At 33.3% G+C, this 24,931-nt stretch overlaps 4 protein-coding genes across 5 annotated transcripts; 2 read left to right on the top strand and 2 right to left on the bottom strand.

Annotated features, from left to right (window-relative positions):
• The first annotated feature begins 1,330 nt into the window (after positions 1-1,330).
• On the top strand, positions 1,331-3,531 carry LOC125422194 (uncharacterized). The gene is made up of 2 exons (XM_048472772.2): positions 1,331-1,490; positions 2,816-3,531. The coding sequence occupies exon 2, from the start codon at positions 2,908-2,910 to the stop codon at positions 3,328-3,330; it is 423 nt and encodes a 140-aa protein (XP_048328729.2). The 5' UTR covers positions 1,331-1,490; positions 2,816-2,907; the 3' UTR covers positions 3,331-3,531.
• Positions 3,532-4,710: 1,179 nt separating this feature from the next.
• On the top strand, positions 4,711-5,982 carry LOC125422179 (uncharacterized). Its single transcript, XM_016025980.4, has 4 exons — positions 4,711-4,921; positions 5,008-5,083; positions 5,209-5,381; positions 5,631-5,982. The coding sequence occupies exons 1-4, from the start codon at positions 4,803-4,805 to the stop codon at positions 5,707-5,709; spliced, it is 447 nt and encodes a 148-aa protein (XP_015881466.3). The 5' UTR covers positions 4,711-4,802; the 3' UTR covers positions 5,710-5,982.
• Positions 5,983-6,413: 431 nt separating this feature from the next.
• LOC107417369 (NADH dehydrogenase [ubiquinone] iron-sulfur protein 1, mitochondrial) lies at positions 6,414-12,000 on the bottom strand. The gene is made up of 5 exons (XM_048472704.2): positions 11,426-12,000; positions 10,600-10,846; positions 9,658-9,952; positions 7,749-8,123; positions 6,414-7,591 (listed from the first exon to the last, which is right to left on the bottom strand). The coding sequence occupies exons 1-5, from the start codon at positions 11,853-11,855 to the stop codon at positions 6,692-6,694; spliced, it is 2,247 nt and encodes a 748-aa protein (XP_048328661.2). The 5' UTR covers positions 11,856-12,000; the 3' UTR covers positions 6,414-6,691.
• A 590-nt stretch (positions 12,001-12,590) lies between these two features.
• LOC125422178 (nicastrin) lies at positions 12,591-22,728 on the bottom strand. Of its 2 annotated transcripts, none has more exons than XM_048472705.2 (16): positions 22,513-22,728; positions 20,189-20,302; positions 19,941-20,055; positions 18,967-19,049; positions 18,797-18,873; positions 18,288-18,368; positions 17,602-17,670; positions 17,403-17,476; positions 16,706-16,838; positions 16,515-16,586; positions 16,110-16,229; positions 15,637-15,708; positions 14,975-15,115; positions 14,464-14,548; positions 13,929-14,370; positions 12,591-13,188 (listed from the first exon to the last, which is right to left on the bottom strand). In XM_048472705.2, exons 1-16 carry the CDS (start codon positions 22,574-22,576, stop codon positions 12,924-12,926), a joined length of 2,007 nt encoding a protein of 668 aa, XP_048328662.1. In that variant the 5' UTR covers positions 22,577-22,728; the 3' UTR covers positions 12,591-12,923. The 2 variants fall into 2 exon arrangements, with proteins under 2 accessions (XP_048328662.1, XP_060672337.1); XM_060816354.1 differs by having other exon boundaries at positions 20,189-20,297; positions 22,513-22,716.
• Positions 22,729-24,931: the final 2,203 nt, after the last annotated feature.

Genomic DNA, 24,931 nt, shown 5'->3' with positions numbered 1-24,931 from the left:
TATATATATATATATATACACAAATGATAAGGCTTAAATTAAATATTTAATATCAAAATTAATGTTAGAATAACTCTTCCATTATATTACAAGTTGATATTTAAAATTATATTTATTAATCACTAAATTTTAACGAGATTTAATTTTTTTTAAATATTTAGTATGCCACTCAATCCAAATTTAATTATTTTTTTTAATTTTATTTCTTAGCTCTTGATATGATTTAATAGATAATAAATAAAAACCTAATATTAAAACTATTAAGGTGTCCTTATATGAGTGTAACACACACACACACACACATATATATATATATATATAATTACAATATAAACATATAACTTTAATTCATTCGTGTGTAGTACAAATTTATAGATATGTATTTTATAATTATCTTAAATATAATTTCATTTGACTAAGGACATTTAAATTCCTCCAAGGTTCCAACCTTAATAACATTTTTTTTTTAAATTTCTCTTTTAATAAATATTTTTAAGATTTGAGCATTTTGTTAATTAGACATTCTCAATCAAATATAATTATATCTAAAACAATTTAATGAAATTTATGACTAAATTATGCTCTCCTTGGATAGATTAAATATTTTTTTCTATTATAATAAAAAAAATTCAATCTTTAGTGTAAAAAAAATTATGTAGTTTTAATAAGTTGAACTTATTTATATTATTCAGTTGATATATACTGAACAATTTAATATTGTTTAGCCAGAGAAAAAAAGTTTGAAAATTTATGTAATAAATAGTGGCAGAATAAAAATGATCATATAAAAAGAACGAAATTACACATATATATATATATATATATATATATATTAATTTAATGGACTACCTAGCTCATCTTACCTTATGATGTATGATATTAATGTAGTACAATAGCAAATGGGAGCACCAAAAAAAAAAACAAAAACAAAAAAGTAGAAATTTTTTAATTTATTTTTTTTGAAAAATCAATGTTATTAATGACAATTTAATAAACTATCAGTAAAAAGTTTATTTGTCTTTACTAAATTGTTAGTATTAAAATAGAAAAATAAAAACAAAATGTTGTAAATTAATATTGTTATATAATATATATTATTTGTTAATCTTATAACTAAATAACTAATGGCTAATAATAAAACGAGGGAAATGGTCAACTAAATCATTACTTATATATATATATATATATATATATATATATTTCATGGTTTTAGTTCCCATATTACTTCTCTGTTTTTGGGCTCCCTTGAGAGCTGGGCCACAGCAAATCCATAGCCAGGGACTCTAAGATTTTACCTCTAGAGCCAGTTCAATGCAATTTTTAATTTTTGAGGCCTAAAATGGTTTAATTGTCAGAATTTTATTTTATTATTATTTTCTTTTACTCAAGCAGTTAATGAGAGGTTAAAATGGGAAAGACACCATTCCGGGAACATCAGCAAAGAAAGGGAAAACTTTCCAAGAAAGTGTAGCGGGGCCTCGTTTCCACAGGTAACTTTTTCGGGATTTTCATCTTTGATTTGATTTCTTGTTCTTCTTTACTTGAGCTTGAAAATGGGTTCTGTAATGGATGCCAGTAGTCTGATATAAATTACCATTGGAAATTCATGACCAATCTAATTTGCATAGTGTTGTATAGAGAATTTTAGAAAGTAGCTTTGAATTGTTAATACAGATTGTTGAAATTGTACAAATCTAAGTCATCCATGGAGAGCAATTTGGATTATAAATTTCAGGAAGAGTGGAAGACTGAAGTATATCTTTCCACTATATTTTGGGAAAGTTCTGTTATCTACTTTGTGTCTTTGTGGAACTACCACTGATATATTTAATTTTCCCTTCATTCAGTTGGGCATTTTAGGGTTAGCCCATATAAGATATGTATGTCAATATATTAAGTGTTGAAGTTAAAAAGAATGATTTTGCTTCCATTTAGCTATCACTTCGATGTAAAGTCGAGAGTAGATTCAGTTCAACATAAAGTGTTCTTTTAGTATGACCATGTAAAATCAGAGTATGAGTGTGGAATGAGCAAGATGGTTTTGAACAAGGGAATCTAAGCAGGAGAAACTATTAGCTTCTTAAAGTGCACACAGCATATGGAGAGATACAAACTTGTTTGTGAGTGGATTGATAAGTTTACAGATGATTACTGCATTTTCTACAGTACAAGTCTTGTACATAAGCTTTGTAATGGTTGTAAAATGATGAATTTGTTTCACTTTGTACGTGGAGAGCAATTTCCACATTATAATAAAGAAAAAAGCCCAATCTCATGACTCTCAAACACCATTAAAACGGGGAATTTGAATATGAAAAGGGGATTCTATGTTAGTTCTCTTTCATCTGCCCTATGGAGGTGCATCTTTGCGGAAAACTATAGTAGGAAAACTTGCTCGAAAGATCTGTTGGAAGTTGTTTGTGTACATCTAGAATTGCTTACATAATAATTTAAAAGTGTCGAGTGGTGTCACTGGTGTGCATAAAGAAACAAATAAAAGGGAATGCAGGATGGTGTGTTCCAAGTTCCGACTATCTATTGCTTAGCAATATTATGACCATTCTGATGCAGAAATCTTACAAGAATTGGGTACTCCTTCTACCGTTCTGTCTTGGACCTGTGACCCAAAGCATCTATGCCAGAGAAGTGTCTTACAATAATTAGTTGACTCTCCATTAACATCCATCATCTTTATTACTTTTATTTTGTAAATTAACTGCTGATTTGTTGTGATGAAGTAAAAGGAAGAAATAAAGTCAAATATGTTATGGTTATTGATTCCATTTGATTTCTCTCTGTTCTTATTTGCTTGCAGTTGTTGACTTGTACAGCTTATTGAAAGGTTATAGAAACTGTATAATACAATCAAAATCTTCAAACACTGCATTAGAATAACAAGCCTGTTGAATGGACTCTGAGATTATAACGCATAATGGTGGTTGCCACTGTCGGAGAGTAAGATGGCGAGTGCAAGCACCTAGCAGGGTGGAAGCTTGGGATTGCAACTGTTCAGACTGTTCTATGAGGGGAAACACCCACATCATTGTTCCAGCTGAGAGATTTGAACTTTCTGGAGACTCCAAACAGTTTATCACAACTTACACTTTTGGAACTCATACCGCAAAGCATACATTTTGTAAGGTTTGTGGCATAACATCATTCTATTATCCTCGTTCGAATCCAGATGGGGTTTCAATTACATTCAGGTGTGTTGACCCTGGTACTCTAACCCATATTGAGGTTAAGCAATATGATGGAAGAAATTGGGAAGGCTCTTACAAGAAGGCAGGTATTGCTTCATGTTCAAAAATGGAGAATGTGCAAAACTAAAATTTGAATGTGAGAATGAGAGTTTCTTCATGCCCTATGAGTAGATGAGGAATAAAACAAAGAGAAAGTCTTTCATTAATTTTTCTTGAACTGTTAGTGTTTAATTTTAGTCCTTTTTATTTCTTTACGTTTTAATGATGTAAAAGCATGGACTTCGATGAATGTAACAATCATATTCTATTTGAACAAACCTTTTTGAAATCTCATGAAATTAAAGTTGGAAAAAATAAAATAGAAATTGTTGATAATGTGATGAACAATGCAAAGAACACATGAAAATAATGTGAATTAAAAATATTCTCGGACTTAATAATGTTCAGTATTTAAGTTGCTAATCTTTAATATATCTTTCTTTTCAAATGTGAGTACTTCTATTTATTTATTGAATTCTTTATGTAAATACTTGGGTCACAAGAACCATACCTCATCAGTTGCGTCACGATTTTTTTTTTTATTGTTGGACCAAGTCTTTGATGTAACCATAGGATGCTTAATGGTGGATTTGTCTATACGATGGACCATCCATAATAAACAAATGAGAAACCATTAAATAAACACTTTTAGTTTAATTGGAATCGACTTTAATCCAATAAATATCCATACAAATTCCACAAAGCTTGTTCTTATCCTCTCCATCCAGATTTGTGATATTTCTCGATTATTGTAGATTATTATACCATATTTACTCTACCATTGTCAAAAAGAAATTGGAGATTATAATAAACCAAACTCACAATTTAAAATTCCAATTTCTTTATTATTATTATTATTATTATTATTTTGAAAAAAATAACCCTCAACGTTATTAATATAAAATCCTTAAAAAAAAAAAAACATTTAGGAAAACCCCTTATTTTTATTACAGTGGCTACTCTTTTTTTTTTTTTTTTTTGTTTTTAGAATATAACTTAATATACATAAAAGGTTTAGAAAGTAAATTTCAATGGTTCAACCTTTTTTTTTTTTTTTTTTTTTTTTTTCTGGTTGTTAGTAAATGAGGGTTCTTTTATCGATATTACCTATGTCATAGTCAATATAATAGGACAACATTGATTCCAATGCATTATTTTATAGTATGATGAATATTAAAAGCTTCAACTAGCTAAATAAAATAAAATTAAAAAAAAAACAATCCATTGTGATTTGGTGAAACATTTTCTCACACTTTTTGGATGCAGTCTTCTTATCTTAGCTAATCAATGGCAATGATCGATCAAAATTAACGAGTTGACTTAAAAAGAAAAAAGAAAAAAAGAAAAAAAATTTCCGAAGTAAACTCCGTGGGTGGCCCACGAGGCCCAGCAGCGTCTAAACAGTTTTTGCCTTGGAGAAGAAGAAGTATATCGGTGCGAGTCAAATCAGTAGAAAATCCCGAATCTTCTTCGTTTTCTATAAAAAACGAAAACCCAGAGAGCTCTTAAAGGAAAAAACAAAAAGAAAAAGAAAAAGAAAAAAAAAAGAAAAAAGAGAAAATGGGTGCAGCAGCAGTGGAATTTCTTCCGAGAGAGTACGGATATGTGGCTCTAGTTCTTGTAGCCTATTGCTTCCTCAACTTCTGGATGGCCTTCCAAGTTGGCAAAGCTCGTAAACGGTATTTTTCTTTTCGTTTTTTATTTTTTTTATTTTTTGGGTTGAAAATGGTTGGAATTTGAGATGGAAAAATTATTTGAAAACCAGGTATAAGGTTTTCTATCCAACTCTTTATGCTTCGGAGTCCGAAAACAAAGACGCGAAGATCTTCAACTGTGTTCAGGTTTTGTTTTTGCTCTACTTGTTTTGTTGTTGTTGTTGTAGTTGTTGTTGTTGTTATTAATTAAATTGAAATTGAAATTGAAATTGAAAATTTGGAAAATGAAAATGGGAAAATGGGAAATGCAGAGAGGGCACCAGAATTCGCTGGAAATGATGCCGATGTTCTTCGTGTTGATGGTATTGGGAGGGCTGAGGCATCCATGCGCCACGTCTGCATTGGGAATTCTGTATGTTGTCAGTCGTTTTTTCTACTTCAAAGGCTATTCCACCGGTGACCCTCAGAAGCGCCTCACTCTCGGGTTGGTGGTTTTTTTTTTTTTTTTTTTTTTTTGGGGGTTTACCATTTTCCATTTTTATTTATTTATTTTTATTATGATTTTCTTTTTCTTTCGTTACCATTTTCTTACTTTTTCTTTGCGTAAAGATAAGTGGTCCTTCAGCTTTTATCAAACATATTGGAAAAATATATATATATATATATATATATTAAGTACATATATATTATTCAACAAATGTAGATTAATTATTTTGGGTTGTTATGGTGATAGGAAATATGGATTCTTGGCTATCTTCGGGCTGATGGGTTGCACTATTTCGTTTGGGGTTAGTCTTCTTCGTGGTGGATGAGTTCATATCTCTAATTTGCAAAACTTTGCCATCCTTTTTCCTGCGACTATTTGGTCTCTACTGTTCGCTTTTTCTATCCATTCCTATTTTGCCTTTTTTTTTTTTTTTCCGTAGCTATGGATTAAGAATAAGGAGATATAAAAGCTAGTTTTTAATGTATTGGAGTATTGTTTATGTTGGATTTTAGTTTGTGGGCGTCAATGTTGGATGTAATTCTAACAGTTCAATATCAATTGCAGATAAAGTCGAACTAGATAGAGATTTGCCAATGCATGATTTGCCTTGAAAGTTGTTATTATTTTTATTATTAATTTTTTATTTATTTCTATTTTTCTGAAATATATCGGTATGATATATATGATTTATTGAAAATGACGATAACAATAATTTTTTATTGTAATTTTTTCATACATTTGATTGCATTTTGTCAAAGTTTGATTGACTGAGGAGATTTAGTGCAACAGTTTTAAGTTTCAAAACAATAAATTTATAACTTTGTAAGTAGACATGGAAAAAACAAATAAAAAATAAGTGTGTTGCAACAAACAAATAAATGCATTTGGAAGTTACAATTAGTAACAAAAAAAAAAAAATTATGATATATGGGTCACCACAGCATCAGTTGGAGAGTTCCAATTTGCGAGTACTACAGAATGTCTAAATGTGTTTCTACCAGGAGTGAAAAATCTGGGAGTACTGAGCAATAAGAAACAAGATGGGAAAATCCCAAATTATACATCCAACCAGTTTTACAAGGAAAATGTTTTTACATTGCAAAACGTATCACAACTGAAACAAAGCTTAGAATGCTTAGAATACTTTTATTGGAAGTACTTCCAATGTTCCAGAAGCTCTGGCCAAACTAGGCCTTTGCACGGCCTAAATGAAGATTCAAAGGAGAGATTTTTAAATAACAATGAAATAGAACGAAAAAAGGGGCAATCTAAATCTTTATTAGGAATTAGAATAATACAAAATCACCTCACTTCTTTAGCAGCAACGCACTGCATTGTGCCATTATCTTTGATGCCCTGGTAATGGAATCGGTCATATAAAAATTCTCAATGGCTGTCCCGAACGGTTCTGAACTTAATTCCTGATTGGACTGCGGCTTCAATGAAGTTGAAAATGTAGCTGGCTCTCTCTCGTCGACATGCAAAAGGTTCGGTGCCACAGTCTTGATCCGAGACCTAATGGCTGTGAGTGTATCATAGGGCAAACGGACCCCTGCCACCTCAGATAGAGCTCTTATTATCTTCCAATCATCCCGGGCATCACCGACTGTGGGAACCGCAGGCACGGTTTGTTGTGTGCAACCTTCTGTATTTTCATATGTCCCTTCCTTCTCACTAAATGCTGCTGCTGGCAAAACTACATTGGCACGATATACACCCTGGTCGCCATGGTGCCCTTGATAAACCACAAAGGCATCCTTAGGAATGTTCTCCAAGTTTACATCATCTGCACCCATCAGGTACACAAATTTTGCCGACTCGAGGCAATTTTCAGATTCTGGCACAAGTCCAAGGTCAAGTGCTGCAGCTTGGCCTGCACTAAGAAGCAATACATTGAGACCATTCCAATCAGGCCTGACAGCTTTAGCTGATTTTGCAATGGCTTCCACAGCAGAAAAAATTGCATCCTTGTCCTTCCTGTTAAAAAGCCCAGCGCCAACAATGATTACAGGGTTTTTGGCATTTGAAAGGGCCGAGGAAAATGAATGGCGACCCTCTGCAATTTCTTTAAGTGTTTGAGGGCCTGTACCAAGATGCTCGTGATCATAGTTAAAATCAGCTGGAGGGCCAATATATCCAACCTTAGCATGAGTAGCTCTAACTGTCTTTCGAATTCTAGCATTTACCATAGCAGCTTCTACTCTTGGCTGCCAATTAAACATGAAAAAACAGGAAATTAGTAAATGAAAAAAACACAATTTATCCGTTCATTAGGAAGGTCAAATTATATGCCTGGAAGAAAGGGCGATCATCACTTGGACCAAGCACTCAGTAAATCCAAAACAAGGGATGCTAGAACAATACCTGGGTACCAACCAAGAGGAAAACATCTGCCTTCTCAAGATCAGAAATGCTAGTATTCATAAGATACCCAGAGCGGAGATCAGCATCATGGAACATCCCATTCTTTTCACACCATACATTATTTGAACCCAATTTGTTTAAGAAATCTTTTAGGGCCATCATGGACTCTGCATCAGACAGCTGACCTGCAACTCCAACAATTTCCTCCGGTTTGACTTGATGAGCAATCTCAGCAACCACTGCAAGGGCATCACGCCAGCTCACAGGCTTAAATCGACCATCAGCACCACGAATCATAGGGTCATTTAGCCTCTGCCTCTTCAAACCATCGTAACAAAAACGAGTCTTGTCTGATATCCATTCTTCATTTATGTCCTGCAATAGGTGGTAAACTGAACATAAGACACAGTTAAAGACAGTAGAACAATAAAAGTATTTAACTTCGATTGAAAGCGGAAAGCCTTCAAAATATAAATCTTAGGGGCAACAAGAAAAGGTAGAGGGGAGATGATTAGAATAAGGTTGGAGTGGGCTCTGACGATACTCATCTACGATCAACAAAAACAGAGTCTGTAGAGTAAATGCAGCGAAATAAAAGCAAAAGAATAGGGGCAAGGGCTTCTTTTCAATCCCCTCAGTTGCAGAAAATAGAAAGCAATGAAATTGAACTTCAAGAGGGCTGAGTGAGAGATCCTAGAAGAGGTTGCACCTAATTCACTCTCCTGCCACTCTTAACTCTTGTTCCTTCTCTCATATTTACTCTATTATGGCCTCATCTCAACCTACCAAATCAGCAATGTCAACAGCACTTGGTGAATACCTATATCCATCCTAAAGTAGCCAAACCTAGAATTTTCATGATTTTATTAAGATGAAAGGGTACCAATTTCCTATAAAGTTTTTAAATTTGTAATTTTAGAAAAATAAAACGTTATGCTTTAATTTGCAGCTAAACCTGAACTGAAATTTTTGAACTTAAATCTTGACGTTGGGAAATTTAGGATTTTTTTTACCTGACTTCTGCACAAACCAAATTAAAGCAACCAATCCCGATTCAAAAAATAAGGATAAGTGAATTTGGCTTTTCAAACATATTCAGCTTGGCTTGGTTGTTGATAATCAGAGAGCATATCAAATTGGTTCAATTCATTATGCCTTCAAAGCAACAGTTTCAAACCAATGCACACCCCTAAAGTACAACAACCTAATCAGAAATACAATTCCCCTCAGACATATAAACTGGTTGTGTATTGTGTCCTGAATTCATAATAATATACATATCTTCTTTGGCAGGAGGAAACAATGGCCAAATAAGTTTCGAATAAGCTACTCACATTGACCATGGAGAAAGATGAGAACCAAATCAATTGCATTTACATACTTCATTGGATGCCCAAATTTCAAACTTAAGACAGATCAAACCATTGATGGGATTTGGTCAGAGAACAGAATAGTTAATGGCTTAAGGCTTGACAATGGAATCAGGCTAGATATGGATTAGCTGTAGTAATCTACTCTCTTTTGTATTCTATCATGAATAATAAAATAAACTTTTATTTTCCAAGGGAACATGATGACAAATAAACATAAAGAAAATACATGAAAAACATAACACATACCAATTCCAATATTTTTATATGATAGATATATTACGGGCTAACGTTTGAACTCTTACCCATCTAAAATATTTACTTAGTTAAATGCAATCAACGACAAACCTTAGATAATGCTGGCTATAAAAGCAGTGCTAATACTTAGAAAATGCTCACTTCAAAAAGCAGGTCTCAAACTTATTCAAGTATTTTACAATTGTTGTATCCAAGAGACTTATTAAGCTGAGACATCTACCAAGACCATAGAAGACAAGGACAGAAAAGCTTGGAAACCAGCATAGCTTAGGAAAATCTACCTCATTTAACCGTGGAATAATGCGCATGACTTCTGGACCTCTGCTATCAATTCGAATGTTGGATCCTACAGCATCAGTAACATCAATAGTCTCAGTGCCCTTCAATTCCCAATTCCGGGCTTTAAATGCAAAAGGTTTTGAGGTCAGGGCTCCCACAGGACAGATATCTATCACATTGCCAGAAAGTTCACTTGTCATGAGTTTTTCAACATAAGTCCCAATTTCCTCACCACTGCCACGCCCTAACATGCCAAGGTCCTGAACTCCAGCAACCTCAGTTGCAAATCTGACACATCTGCTCAAAGTGTAGTTCACATCAGAAGCTTGCAGAACCACTACTAGATCATACAAACAGTTTGGATCCGCATTCTTATTGGAAAGAAATAGGATTTGATAAGTTTGCTATTTTGATAAATTTTAATCCAAAAAGAAAAGCACAAACACAAACAAAATGTTGCTTAATACAAGCTTAACATGGCTCTGGAAAAATTTCCAAGGCGAAGCTAGGGAGGATTATTGGTTTTAAGGAAAAAAAAATCAAATGTTATAAATATTCTATTAAACCGAAAATCACAACAATTTGAAAGAACATCTTACTCCTGAAAAGCAAATTTCGAACAGAAGAACCACTTCCCCGAAGGAAGTTATGGTCCTAGTCCTACCAAATGAAAAGCAGGGTGCTTCTCCCATGAGCACAAAATAAAAAAAAAAAATAAAAAGGTGAAAATTTTAAGATTGCTAAGAGTTTGTTTGTAGAAGTAGTGTAACTATATTTACAAAAACTAGATAGAGTCGTGTTGAGTTGCAAGAAGTGGTGCAAGTGCAACAGTGTCAGATGTAAATGCTAATTTGGTCATTCAAAAATTAAAGAACTTTTGTCTGTTTGTATTCTAAACAAAATACAAGCAATAACGTGAAAGGTTACTCATGATTCTAACCAACCTTGTACACTGGATACACCGAGTCATTACAGTCTTCACCAAAGGACCAAGATTTTTATCCACCACAGATCTCTTCATTTCAGTAAACCGGCCACGGTCAGATCCAAATGCCATGGACTGATCCTGCAGATCACATTCTCCACCTTGATCACAAATTGGACAATCCAATGGGTGATTCATCAGCAAAAATTCCATCACTCCTTCTCGAGCCTTCTTTGCTATTGGAGTATCTGTCTTTATTTTCATCCCTAAAAAGAAAATTCCCAAAGTAGGTCACAACTCATCATGACATGAATAAAAGAAGAATCATGAAACATTTTCCAAACCACTAAAACCATGAAATATAAAGCCTCAGGAAAACAAACTTAGCTCAAACCGAATTTGTCATAATTTGTAGTTTAATTATTAACATAAAAAAAAAAAAAAATTGTTGCTGAGAATCGCGTAATACATTGCATAGACGACTGACATAAAACCATCAGCTTAATCTAAAACACTAGAAACTATAAGAGCAACGCAAATGAAAGGCTCTATTCAAACCAACAAAATTCCCGTAACCAAATATCAAACGAACGAAACCAAAAAAGTTAGAAATTCATATATTTTTCAACTTAAAATAAGTAAACGAATTTAAACAAAAAGACTACTAAGAGGTAATTGAATTCAAATAAAACCCCCCTACAACCCCATCCCCAAAAAAAAAAAAAAAAAAAAAAAAAAAAATCAAAACTTTAAAATCAGAAATGAACATCCTAAACAATACAAACAATCAAAAACAATTACAATCCCCAAAAAAAAAAAAAAAAAAGAAAAAGAAAAACCCTAACCAGGAAGAGCGGGCATGGCACAGGAAGCGACGGGCTTTGGCGACTTCTCGACCTCGACGAGACACATACGGCAGTTTCCAGCGATAGAAAGCCGGCTATGGTAGCAGAACCGAGGGATGTCAACACCGGCGACCTCGCAGGCCTGTAAGACCGTCATCCCCTTGGGGATTTTCACCGGATATCCATCAACGAAGACCTCGATGGCGTCATCAGGATTGGGAAAATGGACTCTGGCTCCGGCCAACGGCGTCCGAGGTGGAAGATCCGGCGTAGGTTCGGGCTGGGCCTGAGCAGCCTGTTCCGGCTTCTGGAGCTCCGGGGTTGACGTCACCGTTCTGGAGAGGAAGAGGAGGCTTCTTGGGTTTTGGGAGCTGAGAAGTCTTGAGGCTGTAGGCTTGAGGGCCTTGGAGGCTAGCAATCCCAACCCCATTTTATTGGACTTGTAGAGGAAGAGCTTTTTGGAGCTCTCAGTGATTCACTGAGTCGAAGTTCGAGTCGGAGGAGATCTCTGGAGTGAGCTCTCTCGTTCTCTGCGTGTGCCGAGCGAACGAAATTGGAAATGGTTTGTGATGGAGCTCATTCCACACACATACCAGAAACGAAAATGGTGGACGGGTCGGTTCTGCATTTGGAACTGGGCTTTACTGTTTTTTGGGTAAATGGAACCCATTTAGGCCCAAACTGTGAGGGCTCGGGTCTGTATTTTTAACCTCCTTGTTCCCTTGGAATTTACTCAGTTCCAAAAAGGATAAATTAAAAAATTTTCCTTCTAAATTCCCTTTTTTTTTGTTTTTTTTTTTTTGGGGAAAATTTATTTCTTTTTATTTTATTTTATCTCCTATAATGTAATAAAAAGTAATGGTGTCAAAATTTCTATAAATTAGTCCTAATTAATTAAATGTTCATTTAGCACAAATTAGTCAAAAGTATTCATTTACAATAATAAATTTAAAATGTTTTAAACCATTAAAGAGTAGGTTAACACTAATCACCTTTTGCCTTTATTTTTTGACCTTTGGACGAATCACTATCTAACCAAAATCAATTGGTTAAAATTTTATTAAAATTAATAAATGGAATTTTAATTTGCTCTTGAGCTTGAAGAAAAAATTATTTCTTAACCCAACAAATGAAAAAAAAAAAAAAAAAAGGTATCTAAGCATGGTTTGCAGAATAGCCTCTCAAATTTGGATTTTGGATTGTTCAATTTAGTTTGGAATTGAACTGAGAAAATGCCCTATACATATTCGCAAAAAAAATAAAATTCAGTGACATCATAATACAGACTTTTAGCAAGATCAATACCCTATAAAAATCAAAATGCACAAGGATGCAGGATGCACAGATTAAACAAAGCAAATACACCTGCAGAAATTCCAAAATGCTAACGAGTTAGATCAAATCTATCAATTCTTGTATTCTGACACTTCAACTATGAGTGTTCTTCATAAAGGAGATGAGTGAAGTATGAGTGTTCTTCATAAAGGAGATGAGTGTTTCAATCTTGCTTCATTGCCTTTGTGATGATGGATTTGGTAATTAGTATTGCAAGATAAGCCAAAATTGTAATGGAAATACCCCCAAGCAAAACAAGACGGTCATAAGCAGCACTCTGTATGGTGTACACCCGAAGGCCAATAACATTCCAATTGCTTTCTGTCCAGATGGGATCCAATATTCCTATAGGCTCGGAGGAATTTGGAGGCAATACAGTCCAAGTTCCAGATTCAAATTTCAACCTTGTTGAGTATGCAGGAACATATCTGTATGATCAACCAAGTACATTCAATACTTTTTTTGAGGAAATAAAAAGGGGACTTTTAACATTAGATTTTGATTATAAATGACATTTTAATACAAAAACACCAAGTCACTGAACTGATACCTATCGTAGAGAATGCACTCCAACAATACTACAGAATCCAACCCTTAAAATTGATAGTTGGTATGCTATAAAGAACAACTAACCAATCTTACCAATCCTACCCAGCATATATGACTTATACATATCCACAAATATATATCCAATATGAAAAATCAATTTCTGAATGTTTTTTAAGTTAAACTAGAGCTAATAACAGTCAAGCATGATTTGCTAGACAAACATTTTATTCTTATGCAAAGACAATACGATACAATTACCAATCATCATCCAATGAAATTCACGACTCGCAAAATATAAGATGTATCATCTTGGTCAGGTTTAGATTTTCATCAAAATTTTCTATTTCTGTTATCACCAACCATGCATAAGCGGACTTACTAACCTAGCAACCTGATAAGCCTATTAACGTGTAAAGATGAAGTTGGTGCACAGTGATTATGTGCTACATGATTCTCCAACATCGACTGTGCAGGCAAAGCTAACGACTCAGAACAAGGAGCAGGAAAAGAACTACTTATCTAGAAATTGCCCATAATTCAATTTGATCAAACATGGTCATTAAAGGTGTGTGCAGTGCAAAACTATTATAATTCTATCTCCTTGCTAACGATGAGGTACCTGGTTGTGGATACAACACAAACTCCTTTTCCATCTGTTTCTGCACCAATGCACACTCCACCTTTGCTGCTGCAATCTTCTGAACATACAGGACTAGTATTCTCCCTTGGAATAGATGTTCTGTCTGCTAGAAAATTCCACAGAAACCTTGAAACATCACCAACATAAGGAGGATAAGGCGTGGAGGTTGGTTCATCAATGATAACACCAACATAATGGCTTGGGCAGGTATCGGTGGGTGAAATATATTTTTTCACCAGCTCACAAGAGAGACCAGGATCACAGCGCAATAGACAACCCATAAGTTCTTCAACCAAAGAAACATTCACTTTAATAGCAGTGAGAGATGAGCTGCTTAGGTCTTTAGTATCACTTGCAAGGGTGTAAAGTGTGCGAGCTATAAGGGAAGCAGCTGCCACAATGGATGAAGAGTTTACATTTGCTGCATTGGAAACATAAGAAAAGGAGATGTTAAGATAGTTATAAAAACATTCCACATAAATCAACTACAAAAGAGAAGAATAAATGAACTCACATAATTCATCCAGGTGACTATGGTAGAACTTGTTGGAGAAGACAGTATCAAAATCTTCTAATACAATCCCCGAGGTTAGAGAGTTCTATTAAGAGCATAGGAAAAGGAAAAGCAGCAAATTAGTTTACATTTTCAAGATATCAATAATGAATTGCAACTTCCATTTCTAAAGTATGCTGGGGATTATTATTATTATTATTATTATTATCTCAATCTCCACTTCCTTAATTATTAATATGTTGGGTATTTTTATTGCTTTCAATCTCTTTTGAACATTTCTTTCATGTTAGGAGAAAACTGATATATAGACAGATAACATCTGATCTCTTAAACTATCAAAGGACCAATAATCTAACAACAATATAAAATCCAGAATGCGAGTAGAGAGACAGTCACTGTTTTGTAAGATAAAATTCTAGTGTCTTTGTTACCAACAAAGATGCTGCTTCATGTTTTACACTGCTTAGGCAAGATGTATAAAATAAAAGCTTGCGAAGTTCTTCAAGCAAACCTTTTTCAGAAATGCCATCAAGGAAGATGGAGGTATCCCAGGATTTGAAGCACTTGCTGACGAAATTGTTACATTGTCAGATTTGAGGGAATCTTGAGCACGCTTCAATGCGTCCAACGTTTTGTTTAGAGCAGATGAAACCTACATTGGTAAACATTTTTAAAAACATTGGCAAGATCTCAAGCAAGATACCCACTGCTGAAAGGAGAATAACTAAGGAATTCATTATGGAATTTTTACATGCAAACACTTTATGTGTTAAAAACGTAGATTGAACAAAGAAAAGCAGCAGTTCAAAGTCCAGGAGTTACATCTCCAGAAAATTTGAGCAACAAATGTAAAAGAGCCTTAATTTAAGGATAAATCGTGATGACTTCAGATGCTAAATTGTTAGAATTTGTAAGTGCTAATTAAATAAGTTTACTTTTATTTAGATAGGAACATCCCTTCCTACAGTGGATTATACAGAATGAGAGTATAGGCTGTCGAACCATTTTAATTGATTTTGTGAGCCCAACTTTGATTCCTTTTACAGCTCTCTTCATTTTTCTTTACTTATTAAGGAAAACAGTGGTATTGTGTTAATAGAAATATGCAACATAAACAAAAAATAATATTGCAGAGATTCAGATGCGTGAAATGACAGAGAAAAAATTTCACACCCCTGTACTGTGAGCATAAAAGTTTTGAATGCCTTGGTTGAAGCCCTTCCCAACTGATCCAACTTCCACAACCTATAGAATAACATCCAACGAACCTTTCATAAGCTTTCTTATATATTTATTGATAGATAAGACAAAAGATCAAAATGCATTTCAAGATGATCAATAATCTAATGTACATAAAACAAGAGGCTATATAACATTTATTTTATGTCAAATGAACAACCTAAATTAATTACATAATATATTTGAATTTTTTTTTCAAATTGATCACTAATCCAAAAAAGTAAAAAGGACACAGGCAGAACTTACTGAGATCTCCTAGAAAAGAAAGGGTAAAGACAGAATTGAAATCAAGAAAACAAACAAGCAAAATTCAGTCTTCTTTAAAAGATGGCTTTCTACTGTTATCTTAGAGAACTGAGTTGCAGGATTTTGCAGACTCTGTGTGTAACATTCTGACAGAATCATACCATCTCAAACAATGAGCTATTAAGGCCCCTAACAGCATCAGACTGTAGATCAAGTTCGAGCAAAAATCTCCTGCTACCAAGGTAACCCCATGCCTCCCCAGTTGAAACAAGAAAAACAAGCTGCATTAAAAGAGATCATCTATCACAAATCAAAACTATTTCGCAGTCGCACAAAGAAAAAAAAAAAAAGTCTAAGGGGAAACCAAAATACCAAAAAAACAGATACAACAATAAAAAAATATATGAAGCACACAGACACTATTTAATGCCCTCTCATAAGTAATTTTTTTTTTCTTAGATAAGTAATTAAATGTTTAAAATATATACCAAGGGGCCAATATAAACTCGTCAATATAAGCATATTAGCACAGAAGTTTTATTTAAGGAATATCATCTCATACAAACCTGTTTGCTAAGCTTATCCAAACCATCCACATGCGAAAGTGCATCAACTGCTGCCATCAATGCAATTAGCCCCTAAAGCACATTCCACACATTATTTGGCATGCTTATTGAGGGCTAGATAAATAATATAAAAAAATAAATCAAATCCAAAAATGTAAACAAGATGCATGCATTCGAAGACTTTAACTTACAGATATTGGGGACTCTGCTCCAAGGCTTTTATCCCGGAAGAATGAAGCTGAATCCATTGATGCCATCGTCAAAATAATTGGCTTTGAATGGTCTGAGGATGAAATATTAATTGGTCGAAGTGATGACCATACACTGCCCTTCATAATTAGGATATACAAAGTAAAATTAAAAGAAAAACAATAAGACTAAAGAGATAAATCTATTGATGGAATTTTAGTTTGTTACGTTCAATATTTACAATATAAGTATTACGACTTAAAGAAGCTTGGGTTATTAACCAAATAGTGTTTTTCCTTTTATTTTTTAGCTAAAAACAATGCCATCTACACATCAAGTCTCTCATCAAGAGGACCTAGAATTTTTAAAGGACTTTTTTCACGGCTCTTTCATTTGCTAGATTGTACTGGGCCAGATCTTTTAAAATGCAAACCCAATGGCCATGAAAGAAATCCTTATTTTAAAAATCTAAAAAGGTTGTCCTGAACTGAGACTCACTGTATTTACAAAATCGTTTTTTATGGTTGGATTACCCTATAAATCATCTAGTAAGCCTCACTATAAGTCTGTAAGTAAAAACTCAACCAATCAGATATATGTATTCTTTATAATATTCCTCTTTACAAATAACAAACCAAATTTATTCGTAAATTTTGCGGTTAAACTGCACTGAGAACTCAAAATCCCATGAAAAGTTACCTGTATCCACCTAATGGAAGGCAAGTCTCTTCTTTCAAGCAAGATTCTGAATCATGAGTACCAGCTTTCATTGTCTAATCCATGCCAAATGTATTGCAGAACACTCAATAAAACAACCAAGTGGAGCAACCAATATTCACCAAATAAAATCATTATAATATTGCAGATAAATTCATATCTATGCAGCAGAATCAGATACCTGCATCACCAGATCAAATTCGGCCACAACAGAGGTATAGGATTTCTTGCTTTTCTCATTTCTAACAACCTGTTTAAAGTGACAACAATGGATAGAAAATGGCCCTTACAAGTATAGAAAAATACTTAACAGAAATAACAGTTGGTAGGATTATAAAATCTTATAGATAAGAGACTCTGATAAAATGGAAACAGGTTGGGGAAAACTTAATATTTATGAAAACCATCACTGGATACTGCAGAATCAGAAAATATTTATATGTATATAAACATATATATACTTTGCAGATGTATATGAGTATGACTAAGATCCTGCAACAATAGTTATCCTAACTAAATAGAAAACTCTGAATTTTATTTTTAATATTTTTTGTTTATAAATGGATTTACACGAAATATTATATTGTTTTCTCTAATATTTACAGCATCTATAGAGTGGAATATGGCTCCTCCATTTATTACTTTCTATCTTTTTCCTTTATTTCCAATAAATAACTTGTTACTGTCAAAAGAACAATTTTATTTAGCACCAGTATGTCATACAATCATTTGTTTTAACAAAATGTCAGATCTGCACTAATTATGTTCTCATGGCCCTTCCCTGAGAAGAAAACATGTCTTTTGCTTTAAAGTGGATACACCATGCTAAGGTCATAGAAAATAAGAGTTTAAAAGAACTTGTATTACCTCCTCTTGCAGGGTCAATGTGCCACTCTCAGAGAGTAGGAATACAGGAAAATTATATGCATTCCACATTATACCAGATCCCTGCAAATGTGGAATTTTGATGCTTCAGCTTTTCAAACAATATGTGAAAAATGGAAATACAATAATCCCAATTATATAAATTCTAAATAATATATTATTCATATTTCCCACTTTAAACAGCTTATTCAAAGTAACTGTTGTTTATCACAAAACATTCACATCAGCATACTAGCCGACTAGATTCTACATGATAAACAAGATATCTAAAACAATTGGCTAATTGATCTTGACCACCCCCCAAGTGACTAGGGGACTATCTATTGTTACTAATCAAGAACAATTTAACGACTTCCACTTACTATGGTACAAAAGGTTTCACTTATCAGTTATCACACAACTAAATCATTATGTATTCCAACAAAAGCACACAACTAAATCATTATGTATTCCAACAAAAGCACGCTTAAATCTAAGGAAAAATAACATACAATTGGATTCCACTTGTAGTTAGTGCTTCTGTATGGAGAAAATTCTGCTTGTGGAAACTTACGAGCTGGAGAAAATTCTAAAAATAAGAGGAGTGACAACCTATTAGAATATCATGCACAAACTTCAGGTTTGTAAAAAGAAAGATGATGAGTAGATTAGTGCAGATTACCTTTCAGCATATTTTGGGGTTCGGCACCTGATTCAACTAAAACACCGCCAACATTTCTAGCGAAAGTTGAATCATTCGATATTCTGAAACAAAAGAAAATATCTTATGTGTAAGCACATACAATGAACCAACACTGGTTCCCTTCATTCAATTTTCCAAAGAAATTTAAGGACCACAAACAGAAGAATTTGAATCATTAGAAAAGGCAAGAAACTGAATAACAGAACTTTTAGAAGGCAATTGATAAGCTAGAAACCATTAGAGACAAGGATTGTTCTATTCTTCAGGCATCCTCCCAAAAGTCTAATTGAAATTCCAGATCCTAATCCATTTTATGCACTTCAAGAAACAAGGTTAACCCTGATAAATAAATTTAACAAGTCTACAAGGATCTTCTACTCAGTAGTCACAATACTAGTATGAGTATCATTTGGGTAGAGGTTGTGAATTATTTGATGTTTCTAGAATAAGTATTCTCCACAACCACTTCTAAAGCAAAGCAATGTTTTCTCTTCTATATATAACCCAATCCTGATTCCAAACACTCCTTTTGCTTTAGAATTTGATATCACCTCCCAACCTATCAAATGGTCTTTAAATCTTTTTACATTGACTTCCCAAATAAAAATCTCTCATCAATTTGTCGAATGCCTGATTTAACAACCTCAGAAAAAAAAAATGACAAATAGTTTATGGGAATAATCAATAATATTGACTTTTGAAGCTAACCAAAATAATAATAATAATAATATATAAAAAAATAAAAAATAAAAACAAAAAAAGAAGGTATCACACATTTAGACTACTCAAAGAATACAGGTCTTTATGAAAACTTGTAGTTTTTATTTTACTAAGTACATTCTCCTTATACTATTTTCCTACTTGAGACATAATGCAAGATGGTTCAAAAGCACAAAGAAATCAGATGTAAAGAAATAAATGGAAATAAACAACTTGGATTGATTGAAAACTACCTTTTAAAAAAATTTTGAAATTCACCCATTGACAGCAAAATTGCAGATGACTGAGACAACTCATTAGCATTTTTGAATCTTATAATGGGAGCCAGAACCTTCTCCCGTCCAGGATCTGCATATAAGCAAAAGAAATAAACAGAAGATGTACCAATGTTTCAGTACAACTGTATCTTCATCCCCTATAGAATCATAAAGATGAACTACAATCATTTAATGCATGTGTAATTTCTCACTCAAGAACTTACTTGAGCAACCAATTTCCCCAGAGAGATTGAGTAGCCTTACACAAGGATATCCATCAAGAACCTTGTACATAGAATTGTGCAGATCTGGAACTGACTCCATCAAGTTCGTCTGTCCTAAATTATTTCAACAGCAAAGATGGTAAAAAAAAAAAATCATAACCAGAAGAGAAAAGAAACAAAAAGAAATAAATATAAGGAGAAGTTTAGAAAGAATTCCAAAGTAAATTTGATTCTAAGAAAGGATAGAGAGATCAAATAGACATAACTGGATCAGAGGCATAAAAAGTTACCCACATGATACAGTCTAAGTATTAACATTTCTTAAAACTGCGAAAAATCTCTGGATAAAAGTAAAATTCTGTGTACACCAATTTATTTCCAAGTAAAATATTTGCAATTCCATTTTGGATAAATTACAATGCCCACATAAAAGGTCCTGTGCATAGTACTACAAGTTAAGTTACCATCAAACCGAAAAGCTTAAGAACGCCAGACCACATAGACAACAAGGCTTTGATTCAAGCTAAATTACCATCAATCCCAAACTATGTGAAAAAAATTTATACAGTCTTCTGCATATCAGAATTATTTATAAATCAAATATACCTGTGCACATGAGTCAGGCGCCCCCTGGTACCCTTTTAACAAATTAGTTTTTCTTGTAGAGAGAGAGAGAGAGGGGGCTAATTAACTAGAATACAATCAATTTGAACCTTTACTCAATAATAAAATGTACTAAATTAGGCTTCTCATGAGATTTTGTATCATTTATGCAATACAAACAGGTTCCCAGTTCACTTAGCTTGCATCAGTCCCAAACACTTCTGGCTCGTATAGTTAGGAATTTCAAAAATATCAAACCACCCTCCGTTTTTTCCCTTGGGCTTCACATGATCACAGATCATTATTTCAGCACAAAGGTTACCAATAACATAAAAAAATAAAATAAAATAAAAGCAGCAATATAGTTTTCTTTGTTTAGTGAAATTAATAACAAAAAAGCAATTTACCATAAGCTGCCACATTAAAGTAGCATAAATAACATTCTAAAAATAATTTATTATGCTGGACATTCCTTTATATGGAAATTCTTTTGAATTTTCGTTTTCCAAAGTTCAACTATGCAATGTATATGGGCATGTTACAGTCCATTTCAGGCAATTTTATGAGTACACCATAGTTAACACATAGATAAAATTTTCTACAATTGAAATTTCATTTTCCTTAACTCAGGAAAATTTTACCTTGAAAATCCATGTTGGAACGAAATATCATAAAATAACACTCTTCTGCATCATTTGTTTTTCCCAATAAAAGAACTTCTTGCTCAAAAACTATGATAGTTCTAACAATCAACATGTAACTTCCAACCCTGTTGCTCTTTATATACTTCTTTCATTTCAAGCATTTACATTTCTTAAATTCAGTTCTTTGGTATTAATTTTTTAAAACCTAACTTGAATTCAAATAAGCCCTCTAATAATATTATTTAAATGAAGGAACATCAACCGTCCTGATCTAAGTTCAGGAAAGATTTGTTGGATCTCAGTAGTGAAGACTCACTACATTTGTCAAGTGGATACTAAGAGAAGCTGCATGATTGATAGTGGAGTCCTATAAGTTAGGACCATCCTGCAATCCTTATAAGTACAATCCATGGCCCGCACTATTCTTTGTTTTAAACATGACCATTCTAGGTAATAAGCTATATCTTTAGGCAATTATCCTATAACATAAATTTGAATTCTGAATTTTTTTTATTTTTTCAAGCATACAATTTTTGTTTTTCTTCACATCTTATGGCCTTTATTATTCTTTACATGTGTACGCATACAATATTGGACTTATTACCTCTCAAAAGTTCCTTGACATAACCGCTGACTTAACTTTGTGCCAATTATCAAGTACGATTGGAGCAATTGCTATGCAATTGAATGCTGTTTAACAATGTATACGGTAATTTTGCTTTGTACAAGGCTTGCATACGGTTTATGCAGTTAGGGAAGCATTGTTAATAATAAATCATGCATTAGCTGAACACTGTCTGATCAATGATTAGTCTCGAACCAGCTTAAGCTTTTAGGAGTATTGGTAAGTTTAACCTTATAAACAAAAAAAGACATCCTCTTTCCATTTACTTCTAAGGCGAACAATAATATCATGTGTACTATTCCTTCATTTTCTTAGCAACCAAACAGAGGAATAGTAAAAAATCATTCATACACAAGGATGATTTTTGCAAGTACAATCAAATCACTAAAGCTCGTAAACAAAGGCAATCGGTAATTAGAGATAAATTAATGAAATTGAAGAGAGAGAGAAACCTGCGAGAGCGAAATGGAGGCGGAAAATGAAGAAGGATAGGAAGTAGACGAACTTGGAGGCCATGGCGCTTTGGCACTAAACAACGCGAGTTGATCAGAAACCCTAGACCATGGCCGCGCAAAATGCAGGTATAGAACCCAGCAATAGGAATAGAGAGAGAGAGAGAGAGAGAGAGAGAGAGAGAGAGTCTGAATTTTGGACTTCTTGTTTTGACGCACTGATTCAGTTCTAATTTCTAACCCTTCCGTTGGTTAATTGACCCCCAAAAAAAAAAACAACAAAAAAAAGAAAAACGTTGGTTAAAATTATTTTTTGCTTTTGCTTTTTTCCTTTATATATTTATTTATTTTTCTCATTTACCAACGGACAGATTTTATTTTTCTACCAAAAAAAAAAAGGCGGGTGACAGAATTTATATTATATTTTATATTACTTTTGGCTTTTGTAAGAATTTGTTACAATTATAACATTTTTTCTAACAATTAAGGTCGTTACATTGAAATTGAGTGTTCCATTGCCATGTTCTTTCATGGCATAATCTCGAAATAGTGAGCACTATAGTCATAGGAACTCTCAGCTCTCACCATCATGAAAAATAAAAAAATAAAAAATTTCTTTTGCATTTTTTTCAATTAAGCATTGTATAAAGTACTTTTTACCTGTCTAAAATAGTTTTATGCATTTAAAAATCATTCACAATTGCATTTTTTTCTCAAGGAAGCGATTTCCAATATATCACCAAATAATATCTATTTCACACTCATCAAATGGATGAACTCCTCTATAAGCAAAATCATCAAAAAAGCTTTTTTTTTTTTTTTTTTTAATATTTTTGTGCCTAACACTGTACAAAGCAATTTTATATTTTTGAAAGTGATTTTAATCGCAAACATGGAACTTCATCTCTTATTATGAGTTAGTCTAATTCTGCAAACCTGCTCTTTTTATTAGTGCTTTTTCGTATCTTGTTGCAGTATGAGTATGACAAACATCTTGCAAATTGCTTTGAGGGGAATAAAGAGTTGGTTCTGTTTCTTGGAGTAGACTATCAACATCACCAAAAAAAAAAAAAAAAAAAAAAAAAAAAGATTTGAATTTTAATAATATATAGCGTAAGAAAATAAATTGTAAATTTCACAAAATCAGAAAAAAAAAAAAATCATTTGAAACACATAATGATGGAGGAGAGGGACTGAAATTTTACTAACAAAGACGGTACTGGAGAAAAAACAAGCTCTGCTTGTCAGGTTGCTTTGCCATTCGTATGCTGAATAAAGACTCTGGTAGTCCTGGTCATGAACTCATAGTGTCGTCATTTGCCTCTCTTTAAGCTTTCACACTGCATGAAATATCTATGCCAACCATTTCATCTTCTCACTTTTGCTTTACTTTCTTCATATTCTTCTTATAAATACTGTTTCATTCCCCTCCCAAATCACAACCCACAAAGCTCTCTCTCTCTCTCTCTCTCTCTCTCTCTTTCTTTCTCTCTCTACATATATATGTATATATATATATATATCTGTGTCTCTCTTCCATTCTTAGTTTCTGTGCATTACATAAAGCATAGCCCTCGGATTCAAACTAGTAGCAATATGCAGACTCTGCATTTAGGAGAAAACCATATCTTCTTTTTTATCAAAACCTTTACTTGAGGTGCTAAATGCATTCCAAGAAAGAAGATATGAGTTTTCTCGACGCAGAGTTGGGATTTTCTTGCCCGAGTGCATTGGGTTGGACATAAATGTTGCTACTAGTTTGAATCTGAGGGTTGTGGTTTTGTCACAGCCATCAATGGAGTGTGTTGCATGTGTAGCACTTCAACAACGAAAAGAAAAATAAATAAACAATTGAAACATAGGAGTTAAAAATTAAAAAAAAAAAAAAATGCCTAGATGCTATATGCTAGTTTTCACTATACTTTATGTCCTTTTTTTTCTCACGCTTTATACGGCATTGAAAGTTCTATTTTGGTGAATTATACGGCACTGAAAGTTAAATTTCACATACTAGGTGATGTAATATGTTCTGTCACTAATTACTTTGATGTAATGCCAGAGGACTGCAAGAAAAACAAGAGAACTGCATAGGTACTACTAGCAAATGACAACATTTCAACTCCAATGTCAATAATATCGCAAGGGATTTTATTGTCTTTTTCATAGAAGAATGCATATCTCTCTGATTTCCTTGGGGTTTAGAGGCCTCTAATACCGTTTGTCCTGTTTTCAGTTATAATGTTTCATATTTGTCAATCTGCAGTGCAGGGGAATTTATCCAGTTTATTCTTTGTTTAACGCCAAATGTTGAGGAAAAACCAGATCACCATGCTCGCCTAACTTGATTGTCATTTATACTATCAGCAGGATAACATGATGGCAAAAGCTTAAGTTATATAAGTTGAATTCCATGTTGATT

This window comes from Ziziphus jujuba, chromosome 4 (genome assembly GCF_031755915.1).
Source record: "Ziziphus jujuba cultivar Dongzao chromosome 4, ASM3175591v1".
In the NCBI taxonomy this organism is placed as follows: domain Eukaryota; kingdom Viridiplantae; phylum Streptophyta; class Magnoliopsida; order Rosales; family Rhamnaceae; genus Ziziphus; species Ziziphus jujuba.
The sequence above is the reverse complement of the archived record's forward strand: the minus strand, read 5'-3'. Positions and strand labels throughout refer to the sequence as shown.

What these genes read in the sequence shown, in the direction of transcription:
- LOC125422194 (XM_048472772.2), top strand. Translation starts at nt 2,908, where the DNA reads ATGGACTCTGAGATTATAACGCATAATGGTGGTTGCCACTGTCGGAGA.
- LOC125422179 (XM_016025980.4), top strand. Translation starts at nt 4,803, where the DNA reads ATGGGTGCAGCAGCAGTGGAATTTCTTCCGAGAGAGTACGGATATGTG. An exon ending in GTTGGCAAAGCTCGTAAACG is followed by an intron (nt 4,922 to 5,007) that starts GTATTTTTCTTT and finishes TTTGAAAACCAG; the next exon opens with GTATAAGGTTTTCTATCCAA. An exon ending in AGATCTTCAACTGTGTTCAG is followed by an intron (nt 5,084 to 5,208) that starts GTTTTGTTTTTG and finishes TGGGAAATGCAG; the next exon opens with AGAGGGCACCAGAATTCGCT.
- LOC107417369 (XM_048472704.2), bottom strand. Translation starts at nt 11,855, where the DNA reads ATGGGGTTGGGATTGCTAGCCTCCAAGGCCCTCAAGCCTACAGCCTCA. An exon ending in TTATTCCACGGTTAAATGAG is followed by an intron (nt 8,124 to 9,657) that starts GTAGATTTTCCT and finishes CACCTATTGCAG; the next exon opens with GACATAAATGAAGAATGGAT. An exon ending in TCCTCTTGGTTGGTACCCAG is followed by an intron (nt 7,592 to 7,748) that starts GTATTGTTCTAG and finishes TTTAATTGGCAG; the next exon opens with CCAAGAGTAGAAGCTGCTAT.
- LOC125422178 (XM_048472705.2), bottom strand. Translation starts at nt 22,576, where the DNA reads ATGGCCTCCAAGTTCGTCTACTTCCTATCCTTCTTCATTTTCCGCCTC. An exon ending in AATTTGATCTGGTGATGCAG is followed by an intron (nt 17,477 to 17,601) that starts GTATCTGATTCT and finishes GGCATGGATTAG; the next exon opens with ACAATGAAAGCTGGTACTCA. An exon ending in GAGCAGAGTCCCCAATATCT is followed by an intron (nt 16,587 to 16,705) that starts GTAAGTTAAAGT and finishes AATGTGCTTTAG; the next exon opens with GGGCTAATTGCATTGATGGC.